Source organism: Chiloscyllium punctatum, chromosome 47 (assembly GCF_047496795.1).
Source record: "Chiloscyllium punctatum isolate Juve2018m chromosome 47, sChiPun1.3, whole genome shotgun sequence".
NCBI classification, from domain to species: Eukaryota; Metazoa; Chordata; class Chondrichthyes; order Orectolobiformes; family Hemiscylliidae; genus Chiloscyllium; species Chiloscyllium punctatum.
Window position 1 is genome coordinate 44,755,610 of NC_092785.1, and position 16,110 is coordinate 44,771,719.

The 16,110-nt window shown below is 51.6% G+C and overlaps 1 protein-coding gene across 1 annotated transcript in view; it reads left to right on the plus strand.

Annotated features, from left to right (window-relative positions):
- The window catches only part of LOC140468687 (caM kinase-like vesicle-associated protein), a 37,988-nt gene extending 25,543 nt beyond the window's left edge, over positions 1–12,445 (plus strand). Inside the window, exon 7 of the mRNA XM_072564761.1 lies at positions 12,320–12,445. Within this exon, the coding sequence (XP_072420862.1) occupies positions 12,320–12,445 (126 nt within the window). The remainder of the gene's footprint in view (positions 1–12,319) is intronic.
- The last annotated feature ends 3,665 nt before the right edge of the window (positions 12,446–16,110 follow it).

Genomic DNA, 16,110 nt, shown 5'->3' on the forward strand with positions numbered 1-16,110 from the left:
GTGTCTCTCAGTCCCCTCTCTCTCTCAGGGAGATATCTGTACACTGACTGGTGTCTCTCAGTCCCCTCTCTCTCTCTCAGGGAGATATCTGTACACTGACTGGTGTCTCTCAGTCCCCTCTCTCTCTCTCAGGGAGATATCTGTACACTGACTGGTGTCTCTCAGTCCCCTCTCTCTCTCTCAGAGAGATATCTGTACACTGACTGGTGTCTCTCAGTCCCCTCTCTCTCTCTCAGAGAGATATCTGTACACTGACTGGTGTCTCTCAGTCCCCTCTCTCTCTCTCAGAGAGATATCTGTACACTGACTGGTGTCTCTCAGTCCCCCCTCTCTCTCTCTCAGGGAGATATCTGTACACTGACTGGTGTCTCTCAGTTCCCCCCCCCCCTCTCAGGGTTATATCTGTACACTGACTGGGGTCTCTCAGTCCCCTCTCTCTCAGGGAGATATCTGTACACTGACTGGTGTCTCTCAGTCCCCTCTCTCTCTCTCAGGGAGATATCTGTACACTGACTGGTGTCTCTCAGTCCCCTCTCTCTCTCTCAGGGAGATATCTGTACACTGACTGGTGTCTCTCAGTCCTCTCTCTCTCTCAGGGAGATATCTGTACACTGACTGGTGTCTCTCAGTCCCCTCTCTCTCTCAGGGAGATATCTGTACAATGACTGGTGTCTCTCAGTCCCCCCTCTCTCTCTCTCTCAGGGAGATATCTGTACACTGACTGGTGTCTCTCAGTCCCCTCTCTCTCTCTCTCTCAGGGAGATATCTGTACACTGACTGGTATCTCTCAGTCCCCTCTCTCTCTCTCTCTCAGGGAGATATCTGTACACTGACTGGTTTCTCTCAGTCCCCCCTCTCTCTCAGGGAGATATCTGTACACTGACTGGTGTCTCTCAGTCCTCTCTCTCAGGGAGATATCTGTACACTGACTGGGGTCTCTCAGTCCCCCCTCTCTCTCAGGGAGATATCTGTACACTGACTGCTGTCTCTCAGTCCCCTCTCTCTCTCAGGGAGATGTCTGTACACTGACTGGTGTCTCTCAGTCCCCCCTCTCTCTCTCTCAGGGAGATATCTGTACACTGACTGGTGTCTCTCAGTCCCCCCTGTCTCGGGGAGATATCTGTACACTGACTGGTGTCTCTCAGTCCCCCCTGTCTCGGGGAGATATCTGTACACTGACTGGTGTCTCTCAGTCCCCTCTCTCTCTCAGGGTGATATCTGTACACTGACTGGTGTCTCTCAGTCCCCTCTCTCTCTCAGGGTGATATCTGTACACTGACTGGTGTCTCTCAGTCCCCACTCTCCCTCAGGGTGATATCTGTACACTGACTGGTGTCTCTCAGTCCCCTCTCTCAGGGAGATATCTGTACACTGACTGGTGTCTCTCAGTCCCCCCTCTCTCCCTCAGGGAGATATCTGTACACTGACTGGTGTCTCTCAGTCCCCCCTCTCTCTCTCAGGGAGATATCTGTACACTGACTGGTGTCTCTCAGTCCCCTCTCTCTCAGGGAGATATCTGTACACTGACTGGTGTCTCTCAGTCCCCTCTCTCTCTCAGGGAGATATCTGTACACTGACTGGTGTCTCTCAGTCCCCTCTCTCTCAGGGAGATATCTGTACACTGACTGGTGTCTCTCAGTCCCCCCTCTCTCTCTCAGGGAGATATCTGTACACTGACTGGTGTCTCTCAGTCCCCTCTCTCTCAGGGAGATATCTGTACACTGACTGGTATCTCTCAGTCCCCTCTCTCTCTCTCTCTCAGGGAGATATCTGTACACTGACTGGTGTCTCTCAGTCCCCCCTCTCTCTCTCAGGGAGATATCTGTACACTGACTGGTGTCTCTCAGTCCCCTCTCTCTCTCTCAGGGAGATATCTGTACACTGACTGGTGTCTCTCAGTCCCCTCTCTCAGGGAGATATCTGTACACTGACTGGTGTCTCTCAGTCCCCTCTCTCTCAGGGAGATATCTGTACACTGACTGGTGTCTCTCAGTCCCCCCTCTCTCTCTCAGGGAGATATCTGTACACTGACTGGTGTCTCTCAGTCCCCTCTCTCTCAGGGAGATATCTGTACACTGACTGGTATCTCTCAGTCCCCTCTCTCTCTCTCTCTCAGGGAGATATCTGTACACTGACTGGTGTCTCTCAGTCCCCCCTCTCTCTCTCAGGGAGATATCTGTACACTGACTGGTGTCTCTCAGTCCCCTCTCTCTCTCTCAGGGAGATATCTGTACACTGACTGGTGTCTCTCAGTCCCCTCTCTCAGGGAGATATCTGTACTCTGACTGGTGTCTCTCAGTCCCCTCTCTCAGGGAGATATCTGTACACTGACTGGTATCTCTCAGTCCCCTCTCTCTCTCAGGGAGATATCTGTACACTGACTGGTGTCTCTCAGTTCCCCCCCCCCCCTCTCAGGGTTATATCTGTACACTGACTGGGGTCTCTCAGTCCCCTCTCTCTCAGGGAGATATCTGTACACTGGCTGGGGTCTCTCAGTCCCCTCTCTCTCTCAGGGAGATATCTGTACACTGACTGGTGTCTCTCAGTCCCCTCTCTCTCTCTCAGGGAGATATCTGTACACTGACTGGTGTCTCTCAGTCCCCTCTCTCTCTCAGGGAGATATCTGTACACTGACTGGTGTCTCTCAGTCCCCTCTCTCTCTCTCAGGGAGATATCTGTACACTGACTGGTGTCTCTCAGTCCCCTCTCTCTCTCTCAGGGAGATATCTGTACACTGACTGGTGTCTCTCAGTCCCCACTCTCTCAGGGAGATATCTGTACACTGACTGGTGTCTCTCAGTCCCCTCTCTCTCTCTCAGGGAGATATCTGTACACTGACTGGTGTCTCTCAGTCCCCACTCTCTCAGGGAGATATCTGTACACTGACTGGTGTCTCTCAGTCCCCCCTCTCTCTCTCTCTCAGGGAGATATCTGTACACTGACTGGTGTCTCTCAGTCCCCTCTCTCTCAGGGAGATATCTGTACACTGACTGGTGTCTCTCACTCCCCCCTCTCTCTCAGGGAGATATCTGTACACTGACTGGTGTCTCTCAGTCCCCCCTCTCTCTCTCAGGGAGATATCTGTACACTGACTGGTGTCTCTCAGTCCCCTCTCTCTCTCTCAGGGAGATATCTGTACACTGACTGGTGTCTCTCAGTCCCCCCTCTCTCTCTCAGGGAGATATCTGTACACTGACTGGTGTCTCTCAGTCCCCTCTCTCTCTCTCAGGGAGATATCTGTACACTGACTGGTGTCTCTCAGTCCCCTCTCTCTCTCAGGGAGATATCTTTACACTGACTGGTGTCTCTCAGTCCCCTCTCTCTCTCTCAGGGAGATATCTGTACACTGACTGGTGTCTCTCAGTCCCCTCTCTCTCTCAGGGAGATATCTGTACACTGACTGGTGTCTCTCAGTCCCCTCTCTCTCTCTCAGGGAGATATCTGTACACTGACTGGTGTCTCTCAGTCCCCTCTCTCTCTCTCAGGGAGATATCTGTACACTGACTGGTGTCTCTCAGTCCTCTCTCTCTCTCAGGGAGATATCTGTACACTGACTGGTGTCTCTCAGTCCCCACTCTCTCAGGGAGATATCTGTACACTGACTGGTGTCTCTCAGTCCCCTCTCTCTCAGGGAGATATCTGTACACTGACTGGTGTCTCTCAGTCCCCTCTCTCTCTCTCTCTCAGGGAGATACCTGTACACTGACTGGTGTCTCTCAGTCCCCTCTCTCTCAGGGAGATATCTGTACACTGACTGGTGTCTCTCAGTCCCCTCTCTCTCAGGGAGATACCTGTACACTGACTGGTGTCTCTCAGTCCCCTCTCTCTCAGGGAGATATCTGTACACTGACTGGTGTCTCTCACTCCCCCCTCTCTCTCAGGGAGATATCTGTACACTGACTGGTGTCTCTCAGTCCCCTCTCTCTCTCTCAGGGAGATATCTGTACACTGACTGGTGTCTCTCAGTCCTCTCTCTCTCTCTCAGGGAGATATCTGTACACTGACTGGTGTCTCTCAGTCCCCTCTCTCTCTCTCAGGGAGATATCTGTACACTGACTGGTGTCTCTCAGTCCACTCTCTCTCTCTCTCTCAGGGAGATATCTGTACACTGACTGGTGTCTCTCAGTCCCCCCTCTCTCTCTCAGGGAGATATCTGTACACTGACTGGTGTCTCTCAGTCCCCCTCTCTCTCAGGGAGATATCTGTACAATGACTGGTGTCTCTCAGTCCCCCCTCTCTCTCTCTCTCAGGGAGATATCTGTACACTGACTGGTGTCTCTCAGTCCCCTCTCTCTCTCTCTCTCAGGGAGATATCTGTACACTGACTGGTATCTCTCAGTCCCCTCTCTCTCTCTCTCTCAGGGAGATATCTGTACACTGACTGGTTTCTCTCAGTCCCCCCTCTCTCTCAGGGAGATATCTGTACACTGACTGGTGTCTCTCAGTCCCCTCTCTCAGGGAGATATCTGTACACTGACTGCTGTCTCTCAGTCCCCTCTCTCTCTCAGGGAGATGTCTGTACACTGACTGGTGTCTCTCAGTCCCCTCTCTCTCTCTCAGGGAGATATCTGTACACTGACTGGTGTCTCTCAGTCCCCTCTCTCTCTCTCAGGGAGATATCTGTACACTGACTGGTGTCTCTCAGTCCCCTCTCTCTCTCAGGGAGATATCTGTACACTGACTGGTGTCTCTCAGTCCCCTCTCTCTCTCTCAGGGAGATATCTGTACACTGACTGGTGTCTCTCAGTCCCCCCTCTCTCTCAGGGAGATATCTGTACACTGACTGGTGTCTCTCAGTCCCCACTCTCCCTCAGGGTGATATCTGTACACTGACTGGTGTCTCTCAGTCCCCCCTCTCTCTCTCAGGGAGATATCTGTACACTGACTGGTGTCTCTCAGTCCCCCCTCTCTCAGGGAGATATCTGTACACTGACTGGTGTCTCTCAGTCCCCTCTCTCTCAGGGAGATATCTGTACACTGACTGGTGTCTCTCAGTCCCCTCTCTCTCAGGGAGATATCTGTACACTGACTGGTGTCTCTCAGTCCCCCCTCTCTCTCTCAGGGAGATATCTGTACACTGACTGGTGTCTCTCAGTCCCCTCTCTCTCAGGGAGATATCTGTACACTGACTGGTGTCTCTCAGTCCCCCCTCTCTCTCTCTCAGGGAGATATCTGTACACTGACTGGTGTCTCTCAGTCCCCCCCTCTCTCTCTCAGGGAGATATCTGTACACTGACTGGTATCTCTCAGTCCCCTCTCTCTCTCTCTCTCAGGGAGATATCTGTACACTGACTGGTGTCTCTCAGTCCCCTCTCTCAGGGAGATATCTGTACACTGACTGGTGTCTCTCAGTCCCCTCTCTCAGGGAGATATCTGTACACTGACTGGTATCTCTCAGTCCCCTCTCTCTCTCAGGGAGATATCTGTACACTGACTGGTGTCTCTCAGTTCCCCCCCCCCCTCTCAGGGTTATATCTGTACACTGACTGGGGTCTCTCAGTCCCCTCTCTCTCAGGGAGATATCTGTACACTGACTGGGGTCTCTCAGTCCCCTCTCTCTCTCAGGGAGATATCTGTACACTGACTGGTGTCTCTCAGTCCCCTCTCTCTCTCTCAGGGAGATATCTGTACACTGACTGGTGTCTCTCAGTCCCCTCTCTCTCTCAGGGAGATATCTGTACACTGACTGGTGTCTCTCAGTCCCCTCTCTCTCTCAGTGAGATATCTGTACACTGACTGGTGTCTCTCAGTCCCCTCTCTCTCTCTCAGGGAGATATCTGTACACTGACTGGTGTCTCTCAGTCCCCCTCTCTCTCAGGGAGATATCTGTACACTGACTGGTGTCTCTCAGTCCCCTCTCTCTCAGGGAGATATCTGTACACTGACTGGTGTCTCTCACTCCCCCCTCTCTCTCAGGGAGATATCTGTACACTGACTGGTGTCTCTCAGTCCCCTCTCTCTCTCTCAGGGAGATATCTGTACACTGACTGGTGTCTCTCAGTCCCCCTCTCTCTCTCAGGGAGATATCTTTACACTGACTGGTGTCTCTCAGTCCCCTCTCTCTCTCTCAGGGAGATATCTGTACACTGACTGGTGTCTCTCAGTCCCCTCTCTCTCTCAGGGAGATATCTGTACACTGACTGGTGTCTCTCAGTCCCCTCTCTCTCTCTCAGGGAGATATCTGTACACTGACTGGTGTCTCTCAGTCCCCTCTCTCTCTCTCAGGGAGATATCTGTACACTGACTGGTGTCTCTCAGTCCCTCTCTCTCTCTCAGGGAGATATCTGTACACTGACTGGTGTCTCTCAGTCCCCTCTCTCTCTCAGGGAGATATCTGTACACTGACTGGTGTCTCTCAGTCCCCCCTCTCTCTCTCTCTCAGGGAGATATCTGTACACTGACTGGTGTCTCTCAGTCCCCTCTCTCTCTCTCTCTCAGGAGATATCTGTACACTGACTGGTATCTCTCAGTCCCTTCTCTCTCTCACTCTCAGGGAGATATCTGTACACTGACTGGTTTCTCTCAGTCCCCCCTCTCTCTCAGGAGATATCTGTACACTGACTGGTGTCTCTCAGTCCCCTCTCTCAGGGAGATATCTGTACACTGACTGCTGTCTCTCAGTCCCCTCTCTCTCTCAGGGAGATATCTGTACACTGACTGGTGTCTCTCAGTCCCCCCTCCCTCTCAGGGAGATATCTGTACACTGACTGGTGTCTCTCAGTCCCCTCTCTCTCTCTCAGGGAGATATCTGTACACTGACTGGTGTCTCTCAGTCCCCTCTCTCTCTCTCAGGGAGATATCTGTACACTGACTGGTGTCTCTCAGTCCCCTCTCTCTCTCAGGGAGATATCTGTACACTGACTGGTGTCTCTCAGTCCCCTCTCTCTCTCAGGGAGATATCTGTACACTGACTGGTGTCTCTCAGTCCCCCTGTCTCGGGGAGATATCTGTACACTGACTGGTGTCTCTCAGTCCCCACTCTCCCTCAGCGTGATATCTGTACACTGACTGGTGTCTCTCAGTCCCCTCTCTCAGGGAGATATCTGTACACTGACTGGTGTCTCTCAGTCCCCTCTCTCTCAGGGAGATATCTGTACACTGACTGGTGTCTCTCAGTCCCCCTCTCTCTCTCAGGGAGATATCTGTACACTGACTGGTGTCTCTCAGTCCCCTCTCTCTCAGGGAGATATCTGTACACTGACTGGTGTCTCTCAGTCCCCTCTCTCTCTCTCAGGGAGATATCTGTACACTGACTGGTGTCTCTCAGTCCCCTCTCTCTCTCTCAGGGAGATGTCTGTACACTGACTGGTGTCTCTCAGTCCCCTCTCTCTCTCAGGGAGATATCTGTACACTGACTGGTGTCTCTCAGTCCCCTATCTCTCTCTCAGGGAGATATCTGTACACTGACTGGTGTCTCTCAGTCCCCTCTCTCTCAGGGAGATATCTGTACACTGACTGGTGTCTCTCAGTCCCCTCTCTCTCTCTCTCAGGGAGATATCTGTACACTGACTGGTGTCTCTCAGTCCCCTCTCTCTCTCTCAGGGAGATATCTGTACACTGACTGGTGTCTCTCAGTCCCTCTCTCTCTCAGGGAGATATCTGTACACTGACTGGTGTCTCTCAATCCCCTCTCTCTCAGGGAGATATCTGTACACTGACTGGTGTCTCTCAGTCCCCCCTCTCTCTCTCAGGGAGATATCTGTACACTGACTGGTGTCTCTCAGTCCCCTCTCTCTCTCTCAGGGAGATATCTGTACACTGACTGGTGTCTCTCAGTCCCCTCTCTCTCTCAGGAGATATCTTTACACTGACTGGTGTCTCTCAGTCCCCTCTCTCTCTCTCAGGGAGATATCTGTACACTGACTGGTGTCTCTCAGTCCCCTCTCTCTCTCAGGGAGATATCTGTTCACTGACTGGTGTCTCTCAGTCCCCTCTCTCTCTCTCAGGGAGATATCTGTACACTGACTGGTGTCTCTCAGTCCCCTCTCTCTCTCTCAGGGAGATATCTGTACACTGACTGGTGTCTCTCAGTCCCCTCTCTCTCTCTCAGGGAGATATCTGTACACTGACTGGTGTCTCTCAGTCCCCTCACTCTCAGGGAGATATCTGTACACTGACTGGTGTCTCTCAGTCCCTCCTCTCTCTCTCAGGGAGATATCTGTACACTGACTGGTGTCTCTCAGTCCCCGCTCTCTCAGGGAGATATCTGTACACTGACTGGTGTCTCTCAGTCCCCTCTCTCTCTCTCAGGGAGATATCTGTACACTGACTGGTGTCTCTCAGTCCTCTCTCTCTCTCAGGGAGATATCTGTACACTGACTGGTGTCTCTCAGTCCCCTCTCTCTCTCAGGAGATATCTGTACACTGACTGGTGTCTCTCAGTCCCCCCTCTCTCTCTCTCTCAGGGAGATATCTGTACACTGACTGGTGTCTCTCAGTCCCCCCCTCTCTCTCTCTCTCAGGGAGATATCTGTACACTGACTGGTATCTCTCAGTCCCTCTCTCTCTCTCTCTCAGGGAGATATCTGTACACTGACTGGTGTCTCTCAGTCCCCCCTCTCTCTCAGGGAGATATCTGTACACTGACTGGTGTCTCTCAGTCCCCTCTCTCAGGGAGATATCTGTACACTGACTGGTGTCTCTCAGTCCCCTCTCTCTCTCTCAGGGAGATATCTGTACACTGACTGGTGTCTCTCAGTCCCCTCTCTCAGGGAGATATCTGTACACTGACTGGTGCCTCACAGTCCCCTCTCTCTCAGGGAGATATCTGTACACTGACTGGTGTCTCTCAGTCCCCTCTCTCTCTCAGGGAGATATCTGTACACTGACTGGTGTCTCTCAGTCCCCTCTCTCTCTCAGGGAGATATCTGTACACTGACTGGTGTCTCTCAGTCCCCTCTCTCTCTCTCAGGGAGATATCTGTACACTGACTGGTGTCTCTCAGTCCCCTCTCTCTCTCTCAGGGAGATATCTGTACACTGACTAGTGTCTCTCAGTCCCCTCTCTCTCTCTCAGGGAGATATCTGTACACTGACTGGTGTCTCTCAGTCCCCTCTCTCTCTCTCAGGGAGATATCTGTACACTGACTGGTGTCTCTCAGTCCCCTCTCTCAGGGAGATATCTGTACACTGACTGGTGCCTCACAGTCCCCTCTCTCTCAGGGAGATATCTGTACACTGACTGGTGTCTCTCAGTCCCCTCTCTCTCTCTCAGGGAGATATCTGTACACTGACTGGTGTCTCTCAGTCCCCTCTCTCTCTCTCAGGGAGATATCTGTACACTGACTGGTGTCTCTCAGTCCCCTCTCTCTCTCTCAGGGAGATATCTGTACACTGACTGGTGTCTCTCAGTCCCCTCTCTCTCTCAGGGAGATATCTGTACACTGACTGGTGTCTCTCAGTCCCCTCTCTCTCTCTCAGGGAGATATCTGTACACTGACTGGTGTCTCTCAGTCCCCTCTCTCTCTCAGGGAGATATCTGTACACTGACTGGAGTCTCTCAGTCCCCTCTCTCTCTCTCAGGGAGATATCTGTACACTGACTGGTGTCTCTCAGTCCCCTCTCTCTCTCTCAGGGAGATATCTGTACACTGACTGGTGTCTCTCAGTCCCCTCTCTCTCTCTCAGGGAGATATCTGTACACTGACTGGTGTCTCTCAGTCCCTCTCTCTCAGGGAGATATCTGTACACTGACTGGTGTCTCTCAGTCCCCCCTCTCTCTCTCAGGGAGATATCTGTACACTGACTGGTGTCTCTCAGTCCCCTCTCTCTCTCTCAGGGAGATATCTGTACACTGACTGGTGTCTCTCAGTCCCCTCTCTCTCTCAGGGAGATATCTTTACACTGACTGGTGTCTCTCAGTCCCCTCTCTCTCTCTCAGGGAGATATCTGTACACTGACTGGTGTCTCTCAGTCCCCTCTCTCTCTCTCAGGGAGATATCTGTACACTGACTGGTGTCTCTCAGTCCCCCCTCTCTCTCTCTCAGGGAGATATCTGTACACTGACTGGTGTCTCTCAGTCCCCCTCTCTCTCTCAGGGAGATATCTGTACACTGACTGGTGTCTCTCAGTCCCCTCTCTCTCTCTCAGGGAGATATCTGTACACTGACTGGTGTCTCTGAGTCCACTCTCTCTCTCTCTCTCAGGGAGATATCTGTACACTGACTGGTGTCTCTCAGTCCCCTCTCTCTCTCAGGGAGATATCTGTACACTGACTGATGTCTCTCAGTCCCCTCTCTCTCAGGGAGATATCTGTACACTGACTGGTGTCTCTCAGTCCCCTCTCTCTCTCTCAGGGAAATATCTGTACACTGACTGGTGTCTCTCAGTCCCCTCTCTCTCTCAGGGAGATACCTGTACACTGACTGGTGTCTCTCAGTCCCCTCTCTCTCAGGGAGATATCTGTACACTGACTGGTGTCTCTCAGTCCCCTCTCTCTCAGGGAGATACCTGTACACTGACTGGTGTCTCTCAGTCCCCTCTCTCTCAGGGAGATATCTGTACACTGACTGGTGTCTCTCACTCCCCCCCTCTCTCTCAGGGAGATATCTGTACACTGACTGGTGTCTCTCAGTCCCCTCTCTCTCTCTCAGGGAGATATCTGTACACTGACTGGTGTCTCTCAGTCCTCTCTCTCTCTCTCAGGGAGATATCTGTACACTGACTGGTGTCTCTCAGTCCCCTCTCTCTCCTCTCAGGGAGATATCTGTACACTGACTGGTGTCTCTCAGTCCACTCTCTCTCTCTCTCTCAGGGAGATATCTGTACACTGACTGGTGTCTCTCAGTCCCCTCTCTCTCTCTCAGGGAGATATCTGTACACTGACTGATGTCTCTCAGTCCCCTCTCTCTCAGGGAGATATCTGTACACTGACTGGTGTCTCTCAGTCCCCTCTCTCTCTCTCAGGGAGATATCTGTACACTGACTGGTGTCTCTCAGTCCACTCTCTCTCTCTCTCTCAGGGAGATATCTGTACACTGACTGGTGTCTCTCAGTCCTCTCTCTCTCTCTCAGGGAGATATCTGTACACTGACTGGTGTCTCTCAGTCCCCTCTCTCTCTCTCAGGGAGATATCTGTACACTGACTGGTGTCTCTCAGTCCCCTCTCTCTCTCTCAGGGAAATATCTGTACACTGACTGGTGTCTCTCAGTCCCCTCTCTCTCTCAGGGAGATACCTGTACACTGACTGGTGTCTCTCAGTCCCCTCTCTCTCAGGGAGATATCTGTACACTGACTGGTGTCTCTCAGTCCCCTCTCTCTCTCAGGGAGATACCTGTACACTGACTGGTGTCTCTCAGTCCCCTCTCTCTCAGGGAGATATCTGTACACTGACTGGTGTCTCTCAGTCCCCTCTCTCTCTCTCAGGGAGATATCTGTACACTGACTGGTGTCTCTCAGTCCCCTCTCTCTCTCTCAGGGAGATATCTGTACACTGACTGGTGTCTCTCAGTCCCCTCTCTCTCTCAGGGAGATACCTGTACACTGACTGGTGTCTCTCAGTCCCCCTCTCTCTCAGGGAGATATCTGTACACTGACTGGTGTCTCTCAGTCCCCTCTCTCTCAGGAGATATCTGTACACTGACTGGTGTCTCTCAGTCCCCCCTCTCTCTCTCAGGGAGATATCTGTACACTGACTGGTGTCTCTCAGTCCCCTCTCTCTCAGGGAGATATCTGTACACTGACTGGTGTCTCTCAGTCCCCTCTCTCTCTCAGGGAGATATCTTTACACTGACTGGTGTCTCTCAGTCCCCTCTCTCTCTCTCTCTCAGGGAGATATCTGTACACTGACTGGTGCCTCTCAGTCCCCTCTCTCTCTCTCTCTCTCAGGGAGATATCTGTACACTGACTGGTGCCTCTCAGTCCCCTCTCTCTCAGGGAGATATCTGTACACTGACTGTGTCTCTCAGTCCCCCCTCTCTCTCTCAGGGAGATATCTGTACACTGACTGGTGTCTCTCAGTCCCCCCTCTCTCTCTCAGGGAGATATCTGTACACTGACTGGTGTCTCTCAGTCCCCCCTCTCTCTCAGGAGATATCTGTACACTGACTGGTGTCTCTCAGTCCCCTCTCTCTCTCTCAGGGAGATATCTGTACACTGACTGGTGTCTCTCAGTCCCCTCTCTCTCTCTCAGGGAGATATCTGTACACTGACTGGTGTCTCTCAGTCCCCCCTCTCTCTCAGGGAGATATCTGTACACTGACCCGTGTCCCCCCCTCTCTCTCAGGGAGATATCTGTACACTGACCCGTGTCCCCCCCTCTCTCAGTTTGATGCCTGTACACTGAACCGTGTCCCCCCCCTCTCTCTCTCTCTCTGTTCCAGTTGGAGAATCTGATGTATTACCGTTTGGATAGCCATTGTAAGGTGGTGATTGGGGACTTCCATTTGGCCCGGATCGAGATGGGTCCGATTTCCGACCCCTGTGGGACTCCGGAATATTTGGTATGATTGTGTTGTCTGAGTGTCTGAGGGTGGGTCCTGTGTGTGAATGTGTGTGGGGGCGTGTGTGAGAGTGTGTCTGTGTGTGTATCTGTGTGTGTGTGTGAGTGTGTGTCTATGTGTGTCTGTGTGAGTGTGTATCTGTGTGTGTGTCTGTGTGTGTATCTGTGTGAGTGTGTGTCTGTGTGTGTGATTCTGTGTGAGTGTGTGAGTGTGTGTCTATGTGTGTGTCTGTGTGAGTGTGTGTGTCTGTGTGTGAATCTGTGTGAGTGTGTGTCTGTGTGTCTGTGTGAGTGTGTGTCTGTGTGTGTGTCTGTGTGGGTGTGTGTGTCTGTGTGAGTGTGTGTCTGTGTGAGTGTGTGTCTGTGTGTGTATCTGTGTGGGTGTGTGTGTCTGTGTGAGTGTGTGTCTGTGTGAGTGTGTGTCTGTGTGTGTATCTGTGTGGGTGTGTGTGTCTGTGTGAGTGTGTGTGTCTGTGTGTGAATCTGTGTGAGTGTGTGGTCTGTGTGTCTGTGTGAGTGTGTGTCTGTGTGTGTGTCTGTGTGGGTGTGTGTGTCTGTGTGAGTGTGTGTCTGTGTGAGTGTGTGTCTGTGTGTGTATCTGTGTGGGTGTGTGTGTCTGTGTGAGTGTGTGTCTGTGTGAGTGTGTGTCTGTGTGTGTATCTGTGTGGGTGTGTGTGTCTGTGTGAGTGTGTGTCTGTGTGAGTGTGTGTCTGTGTGTGTATCTGTGTGGGTGTGTGTGTCTGTGTGAGTGTGTGTCTGTGTGTGTATCTGTGTGGTGTGTGTGTCTGTGTGAGTGTGTGTCTGTGTGTCTGTGTGAGAGTGTGTCTATGTGTATATCTGTGTGAGTGTGTGTCTGTGTGTGTATCTGTGTGAGTGTGTGTCTGTGTGTGTCTGTGTGAGTGTGTGTCTGTGTGTGTGTCTGTGTGTGTGTCTGTGTGAGTGTGTGTCTGTGTGTCTGTGTGAGAGTGTGTCTATGTGTATATCTGTGTGAGTGTGTGTCTGTGTGTGTATCTGTGTGAGTGTGTGTCTGTGTGTGTCTGTGTGAGTGTGTGTCTGTGTGTGTATCTGTGTGGGTCTGTGTCTGTGTGTATCTGTGTGAGTGTGTGTCTGTGTGTGTGTCTGTGTGTGTCTGTGTGAGTGTGTGTCTGTGTGTATCTGTGTGTCTGTGTCTGTATTTGTGTGGGTGTGTGTGTCTGTGTGAGTGTGTGTCTGTGTGTGTATCTGTGTGGGTGTGTGTGTCTGTGTGAGTGTGTGTCTGTGTGAGTGTGTGTCTGTGTGTGTCTGTGTGTGTATCTGTGTGGGTGTGTGTGTCTGTGTGAGTGTGTGTCTGTGTGTGTATCTGTGTGGGTGTGTGTGTCTGTGTGAGTGTGTGTCTGTGTGAGTGTGTGTCTGTGTGTGTATCTGTGTGGGTGTGTGTGTCTGTGTGAGTGTGTGTCTGTGTGTGTATCTGTGTGGGTGTGTGTGTCTGTGTGTGTCTGTGTGAGTGTGTGTCTGTGTGTGTGTCTGTGTGAGTGTATGTCTGTGTGTGTATCTATGTGTGTCTGTGTGAGTGTGTGTCTGTGTGTGTGTCTGTGTGAGTGTGTGTCTGTGTGTCTGTGTGAGAGTGTGTCTATGTGTATATCTGTGTGAGTGTGTGTCTGTGTGTGTATCTGTGTGAGTGTGTGTCTGTGTGTGTGTCTGTGTGTGTCTGTGTGAGTGTGTGTCTGTGTGTGTATCTGTGTGGGTGTGTGTGAGTGTGTGTCTGTGTGTGTATCTGTGTGGGTGTGTGTCTGTGTGTATCTGTGTGAGTGTGTGTCTGTGTGTGTGTCTGTGTGTGTCTGTGTGAGTGTGTGTCTGTGTGTGTATCTGTGTGGGTGTGTGTCTGTGTGTATCTGTGTGAGTGTGTGTCTGTGTGTGTGTCTGTGTGGGTGTGTGTCTGTGTGTATCTGTGTGAGTGTGTGTCTGTGTGTGTGTCTGTGGGAGAGTGTGTCTGTGTGTGTATCTGTGGGAGAGTGTGTCTGTGTGTGTGTGTCTGTGTGTGTGTCTGTCTGAGTATCTGCGTGAGTGTGTGTCTGTGTGTGTCTGTGTGAGAGTGTGTCTGTGTGAGAGTGTGTCTGTGTGTGTCTGTGTGAGAGTGTGTCTATGTGTCTGTCTGTGTGTATCTGTGTGAGTGTATGTCTGTGTGTATGAGAGTGTGTCTATGTGTGTGTGAGGGAGAGCGAATGTGTGTGTGAGGGTGTGTCTGTGTGTGTGAGAATGTGTGTGAGTGTGAGACAGTGTGTGTGAGTGTGAGAGAGAATGTGAGAGTATGTCTGTGTGTGTGAGAGAGGGTGTGAGACTGTGTCTGTGTGTGTGAATGTGAGTGTGTCTGTGAATGTGTGTGTGAGTGTGTCTGTGTGTGTGCGTGTGAGAGTGTGTCTGTGTGTGAGTGTGAGAGTGTGTCTCTGTGTGTGTGTTCGTGTGTGTGTGTGAGAGTGAGTGTACGAGTGTCTGTGTGTGAGTGTGTCTGTGTGTGAGTGTGGGGTGTGTGTTTGAGTGTCAGTGTGTGTGAGTGTGAGAGTGTGTCTGTGTGAGTGTGAGAGTGTGTCTGTGTGAGTGAGTGGGAGTGTGTGTGTGAGAGTGAGTGAGTGTGTGAGTGAGTGTGAGTGTGAGAGTGTGTCTGTGTGAGAGTGTGGGGTGTGTGTGAGTGTGAGAGCATGTGTGTGTGAGTGTGTGTGATTGTGTGTGTGGTGTGTGTGTGAGTAAGTGTGTGAGAATGTCGGAGTGTGAGTATGTGTGTGTGAGAGAGTGTGGGAGTGTGAGTGTGGCGTCTGTGTATGTGTGAGTGTGTGTGTGTGTGTGTGTGTGAGAGAGAGAGTGTGTCTGTGTGTGTGTGAACGTGTGGGAGTGTGAGTGTGTGTGTGAGTGTGAGAGTATGTGGGGGTGAGTATGTGTATGTGAGTGTGAGAGTGTGAGAGTGTGGGAGTGTGAGTGTTAGTGTGTGTGAGAGAGTGTGTGAGAGTGAGAGTGTGAAAGTGTGAGTGTGTGTGTCTGTGTGTGTGAGTGTGAGTGTGTGTGTGTGTGGGGGGGAGAGTAAGTGTAGGAGTGTGAGTGTGAGAGTGTGTGTGTGTGAAAATGTGTGTGTGAGTGTGAGAGTGAGGGAGTATGAGAGTGTGTGTGTGAGAGTGTGTGTGTGAGAGTGTGGGGTGTGTGTGAGTGTGAGAGTGTGTGTGTATGAGTGTGAGAGTGTGTGTGTGTGAGTGTGGGGTGTGTGTGTGTGAGTGTGTGTGGGATGTGTGTGAGTGTGTGTGAGATGTGTGTGAGTGTGAGTGTGTGTGTGAGAGAGTGTGTGTGAGTGTATGTGTGTGAGAGAGAGTGTGTGAGTGTGTGTCTGTGTGTGAGAGTGTGTGTGAGTGTGAGAGTGAGTGTGAGAGAGAGTGTGGGAGTGTGAGAGTGTGTGTGAGAGTGTGTGTGAGAGTGTGTGGGAATGTGAGAGTGTGTGAGAGTGTGAGTGTGGGAGTGTGAGTGTGGGAGTGTGAGTGTGAATGTGGGTGTGTGTGAGTGTGAGTGTGTGAGTGTGAGAGTGTGTGAGTGTGTGACTGTGTGTATGAGTGTGTGTGAGAGTGTGTGTGAATGTGTGAGTGTGAGAGTGAGTGTGGGAGTGTGAGTGTGTGAGTGTGAGTGTGTGTGAGAGTGTGTGTGAGTGTGTGAGTG